The 20,896-nt window shown below is 46.3% G+C and overlaps 1 protein-coding gene across 1 annotated transcript in view; it reads right to left on the reverse strand.

The window, feature by feature from the left end:
- Window positions 1-15,873: 15,873 nt before the first annotated feature.
- Window positions 15,874-20,896, reverse strand: part of LOC115087124 (5-hydroxytryptamine receptor 7-like) — an 80,028-nt gene continuing 75,005 nt past the window's right edge. The window contains 2 exon segments of the mRNA XM_029593887.1: window positions 15,874-18,178; window positions 18,180-18,306. Coding sequence (XP_029449747.1) covers window positions 17,534-18,178; window positions 18,180-18,306 — 772 coding nt within the window. The 3' untranslated portion in view covers window positions 15,874-17,533.

Below are 20,896 nucleotides of genomic sequence, written 5' to 3' on the forward strand. Positions count from 1 at the left end.
GCAGCCAGCGCATGGTATTGCATGAGCCTGAATGTAGAGGCCATGCCCTATACCACCTAGGAATTTGTGGAGACTGTCAGAGCTCATCCCCTTTCTTCTATTCATCTGTCCCCTATGCCTGAGCCTTTGGGGTCCCTTACAGTCTCTGGAAATCCAATTCAGTGTTTGGTAGACACCGGAGCTGCCCGATTTACACTACAAATGGCTGCTGCTCTCCACTTGCCAATTTTAACTGAAAACCTTAATGCTGTGAGAGTGGCCAATGTTAGAGAGACATTACCAATATCAGAAACTGTACCAGTGCAATTAGGGCCCTTGCATACACTGCATGCTTTTCTGCTTTCAGCATCCTCTCATATGGATTTGTTAGGACATGATTTATTATGCATTGCACTATATTTGGTATGCCTAATGGTGTTTTTCTCTCTTTACCAGAACAGAGATTATGTGATGTGCAAGCTGCTCTAAACACAGCAGAGATGTCCGCTTGTGAAACTTCCTTTTTTCCTGAAACTGCTGCTATAGGCTGTATGCAAATTGCAGAAATGGATTTTGAGTTTTCAGATATTCCTGAGTCCTTATGGGCTATAGGTAATAAAGATGTTGGCCATTTTCAAAATTGATCCAGTACACATACCAGTTAACCCCACAAAGAGGTTGCCTTGTAATCTGAAACTTGAGGCTATAGAAGATATTTGATCTGAAACTTGATCTGAAACTTGAGCCTATAGAAGATATTCAACCAGTAATTAAAGATTTGTTACAACAAGGTGTTATAATTAAATTACCACATGAAGCAGCTATTCCATGTCATTCTCCCATTTTGCCAGTATTAAGACTTCACTCAGATAAGAAGAGGTTTGTACAAGATTTAAGATATGTAAATGCCATAGTATTTCCTAACAGTCCAATTATTCCTAATCCTTACACCTTGTTGTCACACATTCCCCCTGAATCTACCTATTTTATAGTTATAGAACAAGAATGGATTTATCGATTTAATAGTGTTTATCCACATGGCCTTAATATTGCCGTTGAATGGTACTCTATTTTATGAATGATCATTGATAAGAACCATCTTTATTAATTGTCTTTTACTATTTATGTTCATTTTGACATCATTTTGATTGACATCAGGGTGGGTTAAAAAACACTGCAGGTAACGCACAGTTCCGGTACGTATCGCTGCAAACAGATGCTGTTAACCAGTGAATGCTGATAAATTGAAGTGTCCATTTTCTATGTTTTGAAACAAATTTTGATTATATTCCACGCTGATAGTTTTTATGAAATTTTCTATGTCAGTGGTACATTTCAGATGCATCTTTTGGCCCCATGAAGAAGGACCATCCTCCAAAACACAGAGCGTGGTGGGCGTGTTTAGTATTGGCGGCATCTTGAAATAACTATGGTATTCCTGCAGAATTGTGTGAAGATACAAGTTAAGTAATTTTTATCAAACATTTTTGGTTTCAGTTCACAAGAAAGAAAATTGTGTACCTTTATATTCACCAGCAAAAAAAACCAACTTAAAAATAACTCCTAGATTTTTGGTCACCATGTCACAATGACTTGTTAATTATGACCGTTAATTATAAATAAGGCAGAGTTCAACCAGTGGTTCTCACTTTACGATGACACCTAGTATGAAGGTCATAACTGAATTAAAGCATCTTTAATGATTTGTTTGACTTAGAGGTGGGGCAGTTATATTTCACTTTGTTTTGAGATATCTGTGAGAAGCATATATGATAAACACTTTGGCACAGGTACTGACATGGGCCTCTCAAGCTCTCAGAGGGCAGGAAATGCTCGTCTTGAAAGAGACCAACACAGATAGTGCATAAGCAGTTGCCCCATCCCTTCAGCACAGTGACAGGTTTCCCAATAAGACAGGTTGTAGGCCCGAGGCCTGACATCAGCTTTTCTAGCCTTTATGTTATATGCAGAGCTGATGACTAAGTCTACCAGCACACCTGCCCTGCTCACCACTTACTGTAAAATTGACACACAACACATGAGGCACAGTCTATAGCACAGCAACTCTTCCAGCTTGGCCACAAGTCCTGCCAGCCATGTGAATCAGCAAGGGCCTGCAACCATAAAACCTCTTAAAAGTAGTGACTGACCTTGGAAATGGACCATTCTGCATGCTGTTCGCCCCCAGAGTCCTCAGCCTATGTGCTTTAAGGGTGGCCACAGATAGCATTAGGATGGTAACTGATATTACCTATCGCAACAAGCAAACTACTCTGCATATTTTCTAAGTACATACATACATACAGCAGTACCATGTGACTAGCCCTGAGCTTGACTGGCCATGGGCCTCACAGCACCGTGATATCTCGATATCTGACTAATGCTACCGGTGACAGGTCAGAAGAGGAAAATAGCTTCTAACACATCTTTGCATTGGGTTCAATGATGTGAACCTTTTCATAGGAGACATGTGGGTGCTCTTAGTCATTAGAAACTATACTGTGAAATTGACATTTCTGAGATGACTTGCAAATACAAGTGAAAGCATGACACCATCTGCTTCCCAATTCTGCTTTCACACAGACTGACCAGCATCCTTGTGCCACTTCCCCAACAAGCCTGCCTCACCAACATGAAATCCCAACAGCCAAGGCTCTCCACATCTGGACATGATAGCTGACAATATGCCTAGGTAAGTGCAGCATGGTGCATCTGTGTATGAATGCAAGCAGCCACAAAGAGCTTTTAAGGACCTGTGAACATTGTGGTAATGCAAAAATGTTGCACAGGTGCTTTACCAAACGCTGTAAGTGAAGGCCTGCTAGGTGAGCAATTTGATGTCAGCAATGGCTCTGACAGCTGAGGCAGTGCTGTCAACAGTGTCTTTGCAAGACCATGTGACAGAAAGCATCCCAAGTACAGATGCATAACTCCACATGCAGATGTTTGCCAGTTATGGAATGAGGCTGTAAAATGGGAACTCTGAGATACCTTAAACTGTCTACCTGTGGCTTTAGTCTGTGCCTTTAAGCTAATGATCTACTTGCGATTTATAGTATTTCTAGAGCTGTTGCTCTCCATGTTCAAGGCCCAGCTGGAGTCCCATCACACCTATGTCACTAACTAACCCACATGTGAGAGCTAGGTCAGGGTCCTAGGGAGAGGCCCACCAAGCCAAACACCGCAAGCTAGGCCAAGCTATGTACACTGTGTTAGCAGTCAAACACGGACTTGTCTTGCAACACGTGCCTCTTTTAGACACACTATCAGTTAGAAAACATTAGGCCTGTCACATGTATTTGGTGTTATCTTTAATTTGACTACAATCTTTCAGATGCAGGCTACTGGTCCTACTTTGGGTGGGGCATACATTAGGGATGTGCAATCGTTTTCCCCAAATTAGGCAATTTCAACAAAATTGCCTAATTCGGAATGGTTCGGGAGAACTGAAAAACGATCAAATTTTTTCCGAAATTTTGGAAAAAATTCATTTTCGGGTTAGTGCGCGCTAACTCCCGTTAGCGCGCACTAACCCGAAAATCTGAGCCCCAGAAAAAAAACAACCCTTGAACCGCGGGAAAAACAAAATTCCTGCGGGGGGGGGGGGGGGGGCCGAAACGAAGTCTGATACGATATACCAACCTGCAGCACATCTCTAGCATACATTAAAACTCTACTCGTTTTGTCCAAACAGTGAAATCTACTTTTGAGAACTCCAAAGGTGCGTTCTATGACACAGCGGGTAGAACATAAGGCCTCATTGTACCTTATCTCTGTCAGTGTGTTGGGAATAGCAACAGGGGTGAGAAGCCAGGTCCTGCAACCATATCCCACATCTCCTGTGGCAAAGACAGAATGGGGGCATCAATCACACCACAGTCACTTTGAGATCTGGCTGCCAAAGCACAGCAAGCTATAAGACAGTAGAAGCTAGCCTGTAGCTTAGCCTCAGCCTTAAAAGCCTATTTCTGTACCCTAGGTGCATGCCACCTTTTACTGGAACACTATATAACCAGGATAGCATTAGCTGAATCTAGGTCAGATCTTCCAGACTAATAAACTGCATCTGGGAATTCCACCAAATGTGTGCCAACCCTTCTCAACCGAGCTAAGGTTACTCATTCGTAGCAGTCATCAAACCCTAAAGCAGTACATCAGAGGTGCCACACCTGTCCTAGCAGAAAACCCTCTACCTCGTGGTCTAAATGTGCGTGTCCCTGGCTGCTCTGCAGTATGCCCTCCACAGATACAAATTTTTCTGCCCTGACACAGGGAATATGCTAGGCTCAAAAATGCACCGGCCGTTACTTCTGCTTTACCTGTGTGATGGGCAAGACAAACTGTGCCTGACCCATCACTAACAGCCCACACCTGATCTGCAAGTACCAGCAGTGTGGGCACTTAAAGGTTGTGATGCACCTGTGAGATTTCTACTGGTCCAAATGAGAGGATTGGAAAAGGGCACTTTTTACAGTGAACCTGTAGAAAGCGTGTAGTGTCTGCCCACAAACCAAGCTTTATGGCAAGTACTTTCTTTGGCCTCACAAGATTAGCAGGCCTTTTGAGCATCTGAAGAGAAAGCCAGGCCCTGGTGCAATGACCTGCACCTCACTTGTCATGTCAATGACACTGTTACTCCCCCCCCAATGTCCGTGCCATTTGCTGCAAACACATAGCCAGAAATGGAATAGAGAAAGATGCATCTATCTTACCTACAAGCCAACCATCACCTCAAAGTTTTGAAAGAGGCCCACTTGCTTAAGTATAAAGGAATTGTGCACGGCTCCTGGGAACCTGGCCACCATGTTGAGGATGCACATTCGAGTGTCACAGACCAGTTGCACGTTGATGGAGTGGAAGAGCTTTCTGTTGCGGAAGATCTCCTCCCTGTCACAGGGTGAGATGATGGCTACGCGAGTGGCGTTGATAGTTCCCAGAACATTGGGAAAGTTAGCGATGGCATAAAAGCCTCTTTTCAAGTCCATCAGGTCCTGCCTGTCCCGGGGAAATGCTATGTAGTGATTTATGCAACCAGCTACAGCTGTTACGATCTGGTCTAGACAGTGGGAAGAAGTGGTTTGGGACATTCCCCCCACGACCCCTACTGGTGTTTGGAAGGAGCCGGTTGCCATGAAATGCAGGGTGGCCAATAGTTTGGTGAGGCCCGGTACAGCATGGAACCTTTCTGTGACTGAATTCTGACCCCCTTTGATTTTTTCATATAAATCCAGGATAGGCTGAGAGCTGAGGAATATCTGTTAACCACTTAATTCTCTGGCATGCCCAGCAATGAGGCATGTGGAGGAAAGATGCACTCCCCGTATCTCCTCTGCCGTGTCCGCCTGCATGCCAAGCGCTGCCATGGCCCACAATTCTCTCCTTACAGGGCCAGTGGTGTGGGCTCCAGTGCAGGGACTTCCCTAGGAGGGGTTGGAACTTCCCTTGCCTGTTCTTGTGGAGGGCCTGGTAGCTGTGTCTGATAGAATACCTCTTTTTATCACCTGCGATAATCGCTACGATCTGCAATAACAGCCATGGATGCGCAATAAGTTGTTTGTTTGTTTTTTTGCGGTGCCATGGGAAAAAAGTGTAGTTATTTCAGATATTAAATCTCACGTTAGTGTGCATTATTCTATCACGAAATGCAGGACACCTAATTTGCATTAACTTCTCCCACTTGCAAACTAAAATTAAAATTTGCATGCTAGCTTACGTTGTGCTATTTATCGCGTACACAGTGTGCGTTAGACCCCATTTAATGCAAGTTTGAGCCCTAATGCAATTTGATGAATGAGCCGGTTAGTTATCAAAATCAAGGGTAGAGGGGCTCCTTAGGCTTACTAGCAATGCTTGACCCTGCCACTCATGGCTGTCAACTGTCACCTCTCTATCCCACCTATCCAGTTCTTCCTCGCACCCAGCAGCCTGATTCCCAGCAGACAGCAGGAGAGCAGAATCGATGTGGGCCTGGTGCTTCTCTAAACAACTCTTCCTGCCACTGGTGACTTACCCGTTCAGTTCTCAGCTATTTAAAGCCACAAAAATCTGCAGTATATTATGTGGTTCAAACAGCTGATCTGAGAGGTACTGATGGCAGAACAGTCAGGTGAGAGAAGCGCTAGGCCCATCGTGCCACCAGCTACGCTATCCTGCTGACAGCAGGGATTGGGCTGCTTGGAGGGGGAACCCAAATGAAAATTTGTACCAGGGTCCAAGTGATTATTGCTCTGACACTATATACCAAATTTCAATAGAACAAAAACAGTCACTCCTCATCCGCTCAGATGGAGCAACACAAAGGAAAGTGAAGCCCTTCCAGCAAGGCTATAGCCCATAGCCCATCTGGGAAGTCTGGTAAAGAAGAGTATTTTCTGGTTAACTTCATGAGGAAATTTGTGAGGAATCATTCATTACTCCCCAATCCTGCTCCAGCGCTGCAGAATTATTTACCCAAAAGACACCAGAAGTCTGGGTAATAACCAAATTTTTGTTTAGTAAATGGCGGGCCATCCATTGCTCCTACCATGTGACAGGGGCCGGCCAATGGCACTGATTGCCCTTACCATGTGACAGGGGCTAAGGGCCACCGGCGCCATTTTGTTTACTGGCAGCCGACGGCCCGAGAGCGGGAGATCGCTCCCGGGACCTCCGCTTGACTCTGCGCCTCCTCGATCCTCAGGGCAGCGCCTATGCCAGTGATTGTACTCCACGCTTCCCCACTCCTCGGGGCAGTGCCTCGCTTCTCTACCAAGAGATTCCATCATACACAGCCCCGCTCCTCAGGGCAGCTTACGTCACCACTTGGAGATTAGACTCTGGCTTCCCTGCTCCTCGGGTCAGCCTACGTCATCACACCATAGCCTGTCTAGCTGCGCTGTCCCGCCCCTCGGGACAGTCCTCTGCTGCATTCCTTCAGAAGTTCCTGTCTCGCGCTCCCCGCTCCTCAGGGCCTGCCTAGCGCTTCTCTGTTGGAGGCTTCTGCTCTGGCACTTGCATCTCCTGTGCTGCCTGAGTATTGTGGGTTCCCTCAGAACTGTCTCTCTTACCCCACTCCTCTGGTCCCCTCACAGTACTCTCTCTACAAGCTCCTGCGATCACGTGGCTGTGACGCAGGATGCTCTACCTGTCTGCCACTACTGCTGTATCTCCTGCCGCAGCTGACCTCGCCTCCCGACGGTGAGGACTTGTGGGGCTCCTCTCCGCAGGTGGTATCAACCCTCACCATGGGCCAAGGGTCCACGAAACCCACGGATCCTAACAGATTGCCAAGCCATGGACTCGGCAGAAGTCTCAGCTAAACAGGCCATCCCTGGCCTGGCACAAAGAATCAGCGAACAGCAAACTTTTCTGGAAGCACTGCAGCAGCCATTGATAACTTGAGCACTCATTTAGACACCACTGTGTCTGCCGCTACAACATCTACCAAGCTCAATTCCTCCACCTCTATGCTGGTCCCTTGGCCTACCGTGCCCTTTCCGGCTCCTCCACGCTTTTCAGGGAACCCTCTTATGTACAGGGGTTTCCTGAATCAATGTAATATGCACTTCTGCCTGCAACCGGCCTACTTCCCAGATGTAATCACAAAGATGACCTACATCCTTTCCCTTCTGGATGGTAAGGCTTTGGCCTGGGCGTCACCCCTCTGGGAGCGTACTGACCCGGTTCTTTGTGACCTGCCCAGGTTTCTTGCCTTATTTCGCTCCGTCTTCGATGACCCTGGCAGAAGAGCCACTTCTGGTTCCTCACTTCTCCATCTCCAACAAGGCTCTCGGCCATTAACAGACTATGTCATAGAATTCAGGACCCTTTCTTCAGAACTGCACTGGAACTCAGACTGCTTACGGTCCATCTTCCTTGAAGGTCTGAGTTCCCAGATCAGAGATGAGTTGGTGGCTCATGAATTGCCTGCATCCCTGGCTGCACTGATAGACCTAGCTGGTCGCATCAACCGCCACCTGCAAGAGCGCTCACAGGAGTCTAGATCCTCCAGGAAATCTACACCAAGCTTGGCCCGAATTCGACATACCTCTTCACCCAGGCTGAATGCGGTCCAGAGCAAAGTTGAGGGTGAGCCAATGCAAATGGGTCGGAGCAGACTTTCTCCCAAGGAACAACGTCATTGCCAGCAATCCGGCCTCTACATGTACTGCGGAAAATCTGGACATGCCATAGCCTCATGTCCAGTCTGTCCGGGAAACTACCAGGCCTAGGTTCAGCAGGAGGACTGCTCCTAGGCCTGACTTCGCCTTCTCCTCCGTTGACAGTACCCGTCTCCATCCAGCTGGACAATCAGGAGTTCCACACTCTGGCTTTGGTGGACTCTGGGGCTGGTGGGAATTTTATTTTAAAACAATTGACCGAGCACATCCGGATCCCCACCATCCACTCCCCAGTGCCCTTACTCCTCTCGTCCATCCATGGAGAACCATTACCTGGTGAGGTCACTCACACCACGGCTCCTATTCAGCTCCGCACAGGGTCTCTGCACATCGAGACCATTTCCTTCCACATTTTGGATACCACATCCTGTGGTCCTGGGACTGCCGTGGCTACAGCAACACACCCCGCAGTTTGACTGGGCCACCTTACAACTCTCTCGCTGGGGCTCCTCCTGCTATGACAACTGTCTGGAGTCTGTTTCGCCCCTGCCATGCCTGAATGCCTCACTCTCGCTTACCAGCCTTCCTCCGCAATATTCTTCATATGCTGATGTGTTCTCCAAGAAGGCCACGGACACCTTACCCCCGCATCGTTCGTACGATTGCGTAATCAACTTGTTGCCCAACACAGAGCCTCCTCGGGGTAGGGTTTACCCTTTATTGCTAACAAAAACTCAGGCTATGTCGGAGTACATCCACAAGAACCTGGCCAAAGGCTTCATTCAGCCCTCCAAGTCTCCTGTGGGAGCGGGTTTCTTCTCTGTAGGGAAAAGAGACGGCTCTCTCGGTCCCTGCATTGATTACTGAGGCCTAAACGAGATCACCCTAAAGGATCGCTATCCACTGCTGTTGATTTCGTAGCTTTTTGATAGATTTCAGGGAACGAAAATCTTCTCCAAATTGGACTTCAGGGGAGCTTACAATTTGGTCCATATCCGCAAAGGTGATGAATGGAAAACCGTGTTTAACATGCACGACAGCCACATTGAATACCTTGTGATGCCGTTTGGCCTTTGCAACGCTCCTGCGGTCTTTCAGAATCTGATATACGAGGTCTTTAGAGATATGCTATATCAATGTGTTGTGGTGTACCTTCACGACATCTTAGTATTTTCCCAAGACCTACAAAGCCACCGCCAGGATGTCTCTAGTGTCCTCCAGCGTCTATGGGACAATCAATTTTATGCCAAACTCGAAAAGTGTTCTTTCGAACAGGAGACCGTTCCTTTCCTTGGCTATATGGTTTCCAGTCAAGGGTTCAGAATGGATCCCCAGAAATTGAAGAGCATTCGCGATTGGCCCTAACCTACAGGACTCAAGTCACTACAGAGATTCCTTGGCTTTGCCAATTACTACCGGTCTTTTAGTCACCATTATTCTACTCTGACTGCACCACTCACGGCCATGACTCGCAAGGGGCCAATCCTTCTCAGTGGTCGCCTGAAGCCATGACTGCCTTCCAGGATCTTAAGACCACCTTTCTCCAGGAACCGTGTCTCCGCCATCCGGATCCCAGCCATCCATTCATAGTCGAGGTCGACACCTCCGATGTAGAAGTAAGGGCGATTCTAAGCCAGTACTCAACTACCAATACTCTACACCCATGCTCCTTTTTTCCAAACGCTTCTCTGCAGTGGAATGAAATTAAGCTATTGGGAACAAGGAGTTACTAACTATTAAGCTAGCCTTTGAGGAATGGTATCCCTGGCTTGAGGGAGCCCAACACCAGATCACAGTGTATACCAACCACAAAAACTTCAAGAATTTACACAGTGCTCAGTGCTTGAACCATCGTCAGGCCTGTTGGGCCCTCTTTTTTACCCGATTTAATTTCCTGCTGCGCTTCTGACCTGGCAACAAAAATTGCTCTGCCGATGCTCTCTCCATATCCTTCATCGCAGAGGATGTCCCCGACACTCCACGGCACATAATTGACTCCGCTAAGGTCATCCTGTCCACCATGTTTCCAGTGCCACCTGGCAAGATGGTGGTCCCTTGCTGGGCTCACGACTCCTTGACTGCAGGACACCCGGGACAGTCTAGAACTCTTTCCACGCTCCAGCGATTCTACTGGTGGCCTACCATGAAGAAGGACATACAAGCCTATGTAGAGTTCTGTCCACCTTGCGCCTGTCATAAGCCTCCGGTGGGTCATCCATGGGGACTCTTGCAATCGTTGCCTATTTCGAGTGAACCATGGATCCATATCGTGACGGATTTCATCGTGGACCTTCCTTCCTCCAGCGGCAAAACCACAATTTGGGTCACAGTCGACAGTTTTTCCAAAATGGTCCACTTCATGGCTCTGCCTGGTCTCCCTTCGGCACTGCAGCTGGCTAATTTGTTTATCCGTCACGTGTTCTGGCTCCAAAGCCTTCCTAAACATATCCTCTCAGACCGTTCACTGCCTGCTTTTGGAGGTTTCGCTGCAAAAAATTCAACATCTCATTAGATTTCACCTTGGTTTACCATCCCCAAGCCAATGGACAAACAGAAAGATGAATAGGATCTTGAAACAGTTTCTGCAGGCCTACGTAAATCTACGGTAGAATGATTAGGCCGACCTCCTTCCTTGGGCAGAGTTCACCCTGAATTCCCATCAGTCCGCCTCCACTGGTTCATCGCCCTTCCAGGTGGTCTATGGATGTCAGCTTCTGCCACCGCTTCCACTTCCACTGTCTGTGCCCTCACCAGTGGCACAGTCAATCACCCAGGAGTTGCATCAACTTTGGAACAGCACAAAGCAGCTGCTTCAGCAAGCAGCCCAAAGATCAAAAAGGTTTTTTTGATTCACACCATCATGAAGCTCCCCAGTTTAAACCAGGTGATAAGGTGTGGCTCAGCACCCGGTTTATCCGACTTAAGCTGCCTTTGCCAGCTTCGCTCTCAGGTACATTGGTCCCTTTCCAGTGCTCCGCCAGTTGGTTCTAGTCACCTATAGACTCCTGCTGCCCTCCTCTCTCAAAATCCACAACGCCTTCCATATATCGCTACTAAAACCCTTAATACTGTCCGGCTTCTTCAGAAAGCCACCGGAGCCCCAACCACTGTCCTCTAAAGCAGACGTCACTTACCAAGTCCAAGATGTCCTGGATGTAAGGAAACATGGAAAAAAGTGGGAATATCTCCTATCTTGGGAGGGCTTTGGGCCTGAAGAGAACAGTTGGGAACCTGCCTCCAACATCCTTGATAAAGACCTCATCAGGCAGTTCCATGACACACACCCTCGAAAACCCAAACCCCTGGGGGGGTGGGCATTAAGAGGGGAGGTACTGTTATGACCATCATTCGCAGACGGCTGCGACCAATTCAACTCACGTCATGTGTTGCCCTGCTCTCCTCTTCAGGTCAACTTGCGGCTAGGGCTAGCCGCTACCACTGCATACCTCAGGGTTCTCAAGCCTCCTCGTGGCGGCTGGGACGCCTCCACCACCCACGCCGATTCCGGGCCTTCCTAAGCGCATGCGCCACCGGGCCTCCCTTTGAAGGTCCAATGGCAGGAACCACAGGGGCATCCCCGACTGATGACATCACAAGGCCGGGCTTCATAAGCACCTCCCTCGCCCTTTGCTAGCTGACTTGGTAACAAGTTCCTTCACTACTGGTGCTTGCCACTGTCTCCTCGAACCCGTGGTTCCTGTTTCAGATCTACCTGCGGCTCTGGACTCTGGCTTGGGTACCCGCTTCTCGGGGGCCTGCTAGCGCTCCAGTTGGAGACCTTGTCTCCTGGCTGCCCCGCTCCTCAGGGTAGTCTCTGCGCCTTCCAGGGACCCTGCCTGCCAGCTTCCCTGCTGCTCGGGGTTGCCCCTCGAACCACTTTACTGCTTTGGAGACTCGACCCTGCGCCTCCTCGTGCCTATGCCAATAACTGTACTCTGCGCTTCCCCACTCCTTGGGGCAGTGCCTACGTTCTACACCAGTGACTGTTCCTTGCACTTCCCCGCTCGAGGCAGTGCCTACGTTCTACACCAGTGACTGTTCTCAGCACCTCCCCGCTCCTCGGGGCAGTGCCTCGCTTCTCTACCAAGAGATCCCATTGTACGCATCCCCGCTCCTCGGGGCAGCTTACGTCACCACTTGGAGATTCGACTCGGGCTTCCCTGCTCCTCAGGTCAGCCTATGTCATCACACCAGAGCCTCTCTAGCTGTGCAGCCCCGCCCCTCGGGACAGTCCCTGCTGCATTCCTTCAGAAGTTCCTGTCTCGCGCTCCCCGCTCTTTGGGGCCTGCCTAACGCTTCTCTGTTGGAGACTACTGCTCTGGCACTTGCATCTCCTGTGCTGCCTGAGTACTGTGGGTTACCTCAGAACTGTGTCTCTTACCCCACTCCTCTAGTCCCCTCACAGTACCCTCTCTACAAGCTCCTACGATCATGTGGCTATGACGCAGGATGCTCTACCTCTCTGCCACTACTGCTGTATCTCCTGCCGCAGCTGACCTTGCCTCCCGACGGTGAGGACCTGTGGGGCTCCTCCCCACAGGCGGTATCAACTCTCACCTTGGGCCAAGGGTCCATGAAGCCCACAGATCCTAACACCCATGGTCAGTACACCACAGCTTTCAAACCTTTTAGAAGAATCCAGAGCCCCTGTGACAGTGGGATATACCACAGTAGAGAGCTACATATTGAGAACCCCTCCCCCACAGCACTGAATAATCAGAATGGGTATGCAGTGCCCTTGTAAAAGTTTTCATACCCTCGTACATTGTTCACATTCTGCTATCTAAAATAATACAAATCCAAGTGCATTAAAGCAGGAGTTTGTTTCACTGATCTACACTTTCATCGTGAAAGAATAATTATAGAAATACTCCAAAAAGGACAAAAAAATATCAAAAAGTCTTGATTGCATAAAGCCTTCACACTCCCGTGACTCAATACTTAGTGGAAGCCCCTTTCGCAGGAACAGGATAAGTTTCTGTCTACCAAATTAGCATATTCTTCTTGGCAGAAGAGTTCACATTATTTCAGGTTGGCTGGGGATCCTCTCTGGACTGCAGTTTTCAAGTCTTGACACAAATTTTCTATTGGGTTCAGGCCTGGGCTGCTCGAGGACATTCTCTCTTTCTTCTTGTTGAGCCACTCCATAATTTGCTTTTGCTTTGCCCTGCTGAAAGATGAATCTCCTTCCTAGTTTATGGCAAACTGCAACAGGTTCTCCTCGAGGACCTGCCTGTACTTTTCACCGTCCACCTTTCCCTTCAATCTTCACAGAATTCCCTGACTTGCTGCATCCTCACAGCACAATGCTGCCAGCACCATGCTTTACTGTAGGGATGGTGTTAGAAGGCTTATGTGCTATGTTCGTTTTATGCCACGAAAATCGCATGGCATGGAGACCAAAACGTTTCACTTTGATCTTATAAGACCATAAAACTTTCTCCCAAATGCGTACAGTGCCCTCTAAGTATTTTCTTTGCAGATGCTATGCGGTGCATCGGGATTTTCTTCAGCAATAGCTTCTTTCTTGCCACCTTCCCATGCAAGCCATGTATGTCGAGTGATCTTGAAATTGAACAGTCTCTAATTTTAGGCCTCACAGGGATCTTGCACAGCAGTTTCCTTAACCCACGGCTGCTGGATTTGGCGTGACAGCCTGATCGCAGCAGTGCCTGGGTGGTGCCAAACTGTTTCCACTTTACAATGATGGATCTGACAGTGCCCCAAGGGATATTCAAACACGCCGAAATTTCCTTATAGCCGTCCCCCAATCTGTATCTTTGAATATCGCTATCTAAGAGCTCTTTTTAGCAGCTCCTTGTTCAGCATATTTTGACCTTTGCTTCACAGTCATTCCATACAACAGTGACAGCATGATTCATCATCCAGGAGTATTCAGATCAGCTCAACTACTGTGACTGGACACAGGCCACCTGTGTTTAACTTATGGGCCTTGTTATGGCAATTTGTTTTTTTGAACTGGAGCTACTATGGGTTTGCTATGACAAAGGTTGTAAAGATTTGTCTAATCAAGACTTTTTCGTTTTTCATTCTTACAGTAATTAGTTTTGGAATATTTATATAATCCTTTCATGATGAAAGTGTATGTTGCATAGTTTCTAGGGATGTGCAGAGGTACGCCATACGTTGCATTCAGGATACGTATTCGTCGGGGGGCAGATAAGTTGCATACATCCGTATGGCATCCCGATACGGTTATACGTCTAATCTTATTCGTTACCCAGCTAAAATTACATTTACTGCAACCCCCCACCCTCCTGACCACCCCAAGACTTACCAAAACTCCCTGGTGGTCCAGCGGGGGTCCAGGAGCACTCTCACACCCTCGGTACCAGTTCAAAATGGCGCCGATAGGGCCTTTGCCCTACTATGTCACAGGGGCTACCGGTGCCATTGGTCAGCCCCTGTCACATGGCCATCAGCGCCATCTTGTGCTCCTGCCATCTGACAGGGGCTGACCAATGGCACCAGTAGCCCCTGTGTCATAGTAAGGGCAAGGCTATCGGCACCATTTTGGTTCCTGGCACCCGACGGCACGAGTGCAGGAGATCGCTCCCGGACCCCCGCTGGACCCCCAGGGACTTTTGGCCAGCTTGGGGGGGCCTCCTGACCCCCCAACAAGACTTGGCAAAAGTCCAGAGGGGGTCCGGGAGCGACCTCCTGCATTCAGGCCTATTGCCAGTATTCAAAATGGCACCGGCGCTACCTTTGCCCTCACTATGTCACAGGGGCTGACGGTCGGTGACATAGTGAGGGCAAAGGCTAGCGGCTGCCAGTACTCAAAATGGCGCCGGCGCTAGCCTTTGCCCTCACTATGTCACAGGGGCTGACCCTCGACCCCTGTGACATCGTGAGGGCAAAGGCCCGAGTGCAGGAGGTTGCTCTCGGACCCCCGCTGGACTTTTGGCAAGTCTTGTGGGGGTCAGGAGGCCCCCCCAAGCTGGCCAAAAGTCCCTGGGGGTCCAGCGGGGGTCTGGGAGCGATCTCCTGCACTCGTGCCGTCGGGTGCCAGGAACCAAAATGGCGCCGATAGCCTTGCCCTTACTATGTCACAGGGGCTACCGGTGCCATTGGTCAGCCCCTGTCACATGGTAGGAGCACAAGATGGCGCCGATGGCCATGTGACAGGGGCTGAACAATGGCACCGGTAGCCCCTGTGACATAGCAAGTCAAAGGCTATCGGCGCCATTTTGAACTGGTACCGAGGGTGTGAGAGTGCAGGGGATGGGTCCCGGACCCCCTGCTGGACCACTAGGAAGTTTTGGTAAGTCTTGGGGGGGGATCAGGAGGGTGGAGGGGTTGTTTAAATTGGCGGCCGAATAATTCGGCGAAAATTCGTTGTATTCGTGGGGAATCGCGATACGTTTCGCTTCCCCACAAATACAACGAATATTGGCACATCCGTTGCGGATTGCCAATACGTAGGGACCAAATGCACACCCCTAGTAGTTTCTAGTTTTAATGCATTTTGATTTGTAAATTTTAGAGAGAATGTGAAAAATGTGAAGACCTTTAGAAACCTTCTGATGACGGAAAGCAGAGCTGCAGCTTTGAACCACAAGTGCTCCTGATTCATTTCTAGCCTCCATTATTCTTACATGTGGGGAAGTCTTGAGCCAGCAACCAGGCAGCGTTAAACACTTCTGCTGTGCAGGGGAAGAGAGCTCTTGTACATTTGAGTTCTGCAATTTCATCTCTCACACAGCCTCTATTAACAGGCGAGTTATTCTGCAATAAAGAGTTCAGGGCCTCATTTTCTTTTTTCTGTGCGGATTAATACAACCTCTATAGCCTTTATTATAATATTTAAGTTCACAGTTTGGACAATGCTGAAAATACTAACCCTCACTCCAGTGTAGGCATAAAGCAACTAGACTTTTCAAAAATGATACACTGCTTATTATCTAAGCATACATCGTGGTACCGTAAATCATACTGCTGCAATAATACCTGCTGCACTAAAGCTGTTAGCGAGAATGCATTTTTTTTCCTTTTCAACAAGCAAGTTATGCTTGAGTGTCTATCAATCACTTTGTCACAAAGTATGAAAACACATCACTTGACTGTGAACAAGCTATAATATGTATTCTAAAAAATATATCACTCTTACTTTATTTTCACTCCTTTGATACTGTACCATTTTCACTTGGTTAAATTTAGCAAACTAACAGGTTTCTTTAAGCATGCCACGTTTAGGTACCAGCAGCATAATGTGCTAGGCTCTGGAACAGTAATAGATTCAGTCTAGAGAGCTGCAGCAAGTCTGAGGACTTTGCTATGAAGGCGCAGCACAGAACATGTATCAGCTGCAACACTGAATACTCGTGAATTCTCTGACAGAGTAAGATTCAAAAGTTTACTACTGCACACATCTGCCAAGCAAAAGGTGATCTGGAAAATAGTTTAACCAGTAAAATGAAGATAATATGCAAAGGCATTGGTTTACAGTATTCAGTTTAAAAAATACATGGGAAAAAGAAAGGTCTGCCAGGTCAGGTCAGTGCAGTGTTATAATAGATAGCAATGCATTAACTAATTCCATCACCTTATTCCTTAATGGTGTCAGTATACGGTCACATGCATTAATGCAGCTGGAAGTCGCTATGCCACATGGAATTGAGGACATCTGGTTAATGCAAGCTGACAAAGCACAGCATCATGGATAACACAGTGAGCCAGCTTTTCCATCCTAGGTGTTGGGTACCATCCACTTAACTGCTTGTAAATGTTTGGTAGTTTTCAGAACTTTTACGCGTTATGTTTGTTTCTTTCCTCAGCACTGTTTTTAGACCAATGGAAATGATGAACAGGAGAATTGCAGGAGGAAAACTATTTCAGCAACTAGAAAAGCTCTTTCAGAATTTCAAATCTTGCTAACAATATTGGGAGCAGAGTGAATGGGGACTTAGGGAGGGGAGAGGGATAAAAGGCAGTTGGATGGTTAGGGCTGGTGACAGTAAATGAAAACGCCTAGGACTCGACTCTAGTTTCCAGCTCTGCTACTGATACTCTAAGTGACTTTGGGAGATCATTTTATCTTCTTGATCTCAGTCTACTTATGTATTACAATAATAGAAGTAATATATAATAGTAATGATATTATTAATAAGTCATATTGACACTGTTTTTTTTTCTATGCGCTCCCTTTTGGAAAGCATGATGTAATCCAAGCATATGAATATGGTAGTCAGGTTACCCTCAGGACAGTTACATGTATGTTTCTGAATTGCTGTTATCATAAAATATATGGAGATCCCATCTGGATGGAAAGGTGCGTCAAAAATTAATTACAGTAATTATTGACAATTCACCGTAAATCAGTGGCCCATGCAAAAGGCACCGGGCACCTCTCTTTTTAAAGTCCATTAGATAATGATCAGTGTCCTATTTGAGTCATCTCTGTACTCTGAGGAAAAAAAAAAACCATTAAAAATTTACAAGATGCCCTCATGTCTCTCTGGAACTTTAAGTGCCTCATGCATGCTTGCAGCGGACAATCTCCTATTTATGTTCCTGTATTTGCATCTCAGTAGGTTCCAAAAAGTAGTCCTTAAATCTCGGTTAAAGAAGGCATAGATGAGGGGATTGATAAGAGAGTTTGTATATCCAAGCCACAGGAGAGTCCTCTCTAGTCGCAGTGGCATGCAGCTGCACTCAATGCCACAAATGAACGGCCGAGCAGTGGACAACAAAAAGAAGGGTAGCCAGCAAAATGTAAAGGCCCCAACAATGATGCCAAGGGTCCTGGCTGCTTTCTGTTCTCTTTTGAAAATGGAAATGTTCTTCCGATCTTGCCTCAGCAGTTTGGACAACGTTGCACATTCTTCAGCTGCCTTGCTTTTCTTGGAGTTGTGGTGAGCTCTGATTTTTTCCTCCATACAATAGATCCCTTCTTGCTCACACAGTCTGGGGATGTTTATGAATTTGTGTTTCTCAGCGCTAATCTTAGCAGCTTTGAAGATCCTGTGGTACATAATAAGCATGACGGTCATTGGAATATAGAAGGCAACTGCAGTTGAGTAGACCGTGTATCCAAAGTCTTGGCTGATTAGGCACATCCTATCCACTGTGACATTTTGGGGCCCAGCCAAATAATGGAGGAAGGGTTATTGAAGCAGACAGAAGCCAAACTATAAATACCATCTGTGCCATTAATTTCCCATTTTGTCTTGCAGGATATGTTAAAGGCCGTGTTATTCCAAGGTACCTGCAATAAATAAATAAATAAATAAATAAATAAATAAATAAATAAATAAATAGAATTTGGTTTAGACAGTTTAAGCTTTCCTTCAATATTTCAATGAGCACTATTTATAGTGATCTCGGTTATAAGAACTGAAGTGTTTGACCCCAATGTATGTTTTGCAAAATATTTGTTAAAGTGGTCAAATTCTATTAAAAAAAAAGAAATATGCATTATAACAAACAGCGCTCATTGGCTTTCAGCCCATTTTTAATAAATAAAAAAAAAAGGGTGAGTGCATCTAAACTGTACATTTATTTTATAACTAGTGTCTGACATTTTTATTAAAATGTATGCAATACACTACCCTTTTTTTTTTAACTTTTCATAAGTTGCATCTGAACCCCATACTTGTTCAGTACTACAAGAACGAAAGCAGTCAGAATTATTAAAAATTAATTATTATGTAATATACCTAACACACCAGCAAGAGGGAAAAAAAATCAACTAGTCCGAGAAGACCTTTCCAGAGCTGGTGCATGGAATTAGGAGCACTTAGGCAAACATTCTCACCCCTTACACTCTGCGCCCCTCCCCCCACACACATACACAAACCACTAACTTCTGAAAATGAATTTTGTGCATTAGTATGAATACAAATCCTGCACTTGTAATTGCAAATTTATTTTACATCAAAAAGGAAAGCATGATACAGATTGCTCCTTTTTTTTTTTTTGCCATTCTACCAAATTACTATTGCCCATTCAGTCTACGCAGTTATTCTAGTTCATGTCTACTGTACCCGAATGTAATCTGCTTTGAAGTGCTGAAAATCAGAATATAAATTAAATAAAAATAAAACATTGTTAGGGATATATTCTGGTTTCTAGCTATAGAAGCAGAGATGGTGTTAGGTACTAAAAAGGCTTGTGCCCAGAGGGTCCCCTTAAGAAACTGTGATAATTAAACTCAATAATCATGATAATCTCCCATCTCCCCACTGAGAACAATGCTGCAAAAAAACAAAAAAAAAACACAGAACAGTTGTTTACCTGCGATTCTGTTGGCTTTATAGACAGTAATTTTGAGAGGCATTTCTACAAGTAAAACAGTGCTTTGCCTGCAGAAATGGCCCCTTATAAAATTACCTGCCTGATATGCAAGTAAATGTATGTGCACATAGCCTGTATGTGCATAAATTTACTCACATTGAACAGAGGCATTCCAAGAGATGGAGGATGGGAAGAGTTTGCACTTATAGGTACATTTTTTGCATTTTTAAATAATGTGTGTAAATTCCCCCCCCCCCCCCCCCCCCCCCAAAAGATCTGAGAATTAGCAGGTTCAATTATATATACTGTAGGTAGTTTTGGTCAGACAATTTTCAAAGATTAAGTATGCATGTACTTTAACTTTGAAAACTGGTGAAATTTATGCATGTATTTCATTTAACATTTCTGTGGGCTGTAGGGCTAGTGCTTTCATTAGAAAAACTAGGCAGTTGCCTAGAGCTCCAAAATTTTGGAGGCAGCAAAATCTCATTAGTGCAAAGCCCAGAGCTACTGCTGCTGGTAGGTGGGAGCACTGTGCTGGAGCTGCCACCAACAGGTAAGTAAAGGAAAGGGGATGCATGACTGAAGGTTTATTTTATTTATTTATAAGATTTCTATCCCGCTGATCCACAAATCTCAGCAGGTAACAGAAAATACACATATAATCAAACAGCAATAAACAAAAATAGCACACAACACAGTAAAACAAAGCCAAAATGAAACAAAGTGGCTGCATAACCAAGCTTAGAGGTTCCTAGACCGCAGTCAATGTTGTCTTTCAGCAAAAGATGAGTTTTAAGTTGTTTCCTAAAGTGAAGCAGATCGTTTTCGGTTCTAAGGTCCTCAGGCAATTCATTCCATAGAATCAGACAAACTATACTAAACATGTTCTCTGGAAGAAGCCAGGTAAGCATGTTTCATCGTAGGCACTCCAAGAAGGAGCTGAGATGAGGAGTGGAGGGCACGATTTGGAGCATATTGGCGGATGACTAGTTGGCGACTAGGGGGAGTTAAGTTGTGCAAGGCTTTATGGACAGTAATGAGAACCTTAAATCTGATCCTCCACTCCACAGGAAGGCAGTATAAAGACATCAGCACAGGTGAGATATTTTCACGTGAGGGATTGCCAGAGATCAGCCATGCAGCACAGATCTGAATTAGTTAAAGAACTTTCAGATCTGAATGTGGAAGGCCTAGAAACATTACAGTAATCCAATGCAGAGAGAACCAAAGATTGGGTAACTATCTCGGCCTGCTTCTCCGACAGTGTGGCCTGGATGTTCCGCCACCACCTTAAACTCAACAAGACCAAAACTGAGCTCCTTATCTTTCCTCCCCCAAGCCCACCTCCCAGCTTCCTCCTTTCTCTGTTTCTGTGGATAACATGGTCGTAATCCTGGTCCCATCAGCCTGTAACTTTGGAGTCCTCTTCGACTCCTCTCTCTCCTTCTCTACACATATCCAAAACACTGCTAAAACGTGTCATTCCTTTCTTTGTAACATCGCCAAAATCTGTCCTCTTTTCTGAACACACTACCAGAACTCTTATCCACTCTCTCAGC

This window comes from Rhinatrema bivittatum, chromosome 1 (assembly GCF_901001135.1).
Source record: "Rhinatrema bivittatum chromosome 1, aRhiBiv1.1, whole genome shotgun sequence".
Classification (NCBI taxonomy): domain Eukaryota; kingdom Metazoa; phylum Chordata; class Amphibia; order Gymnophiona; family Rhinatrematidae; genus Rhinatrema; species Rhinatrema bivittatum.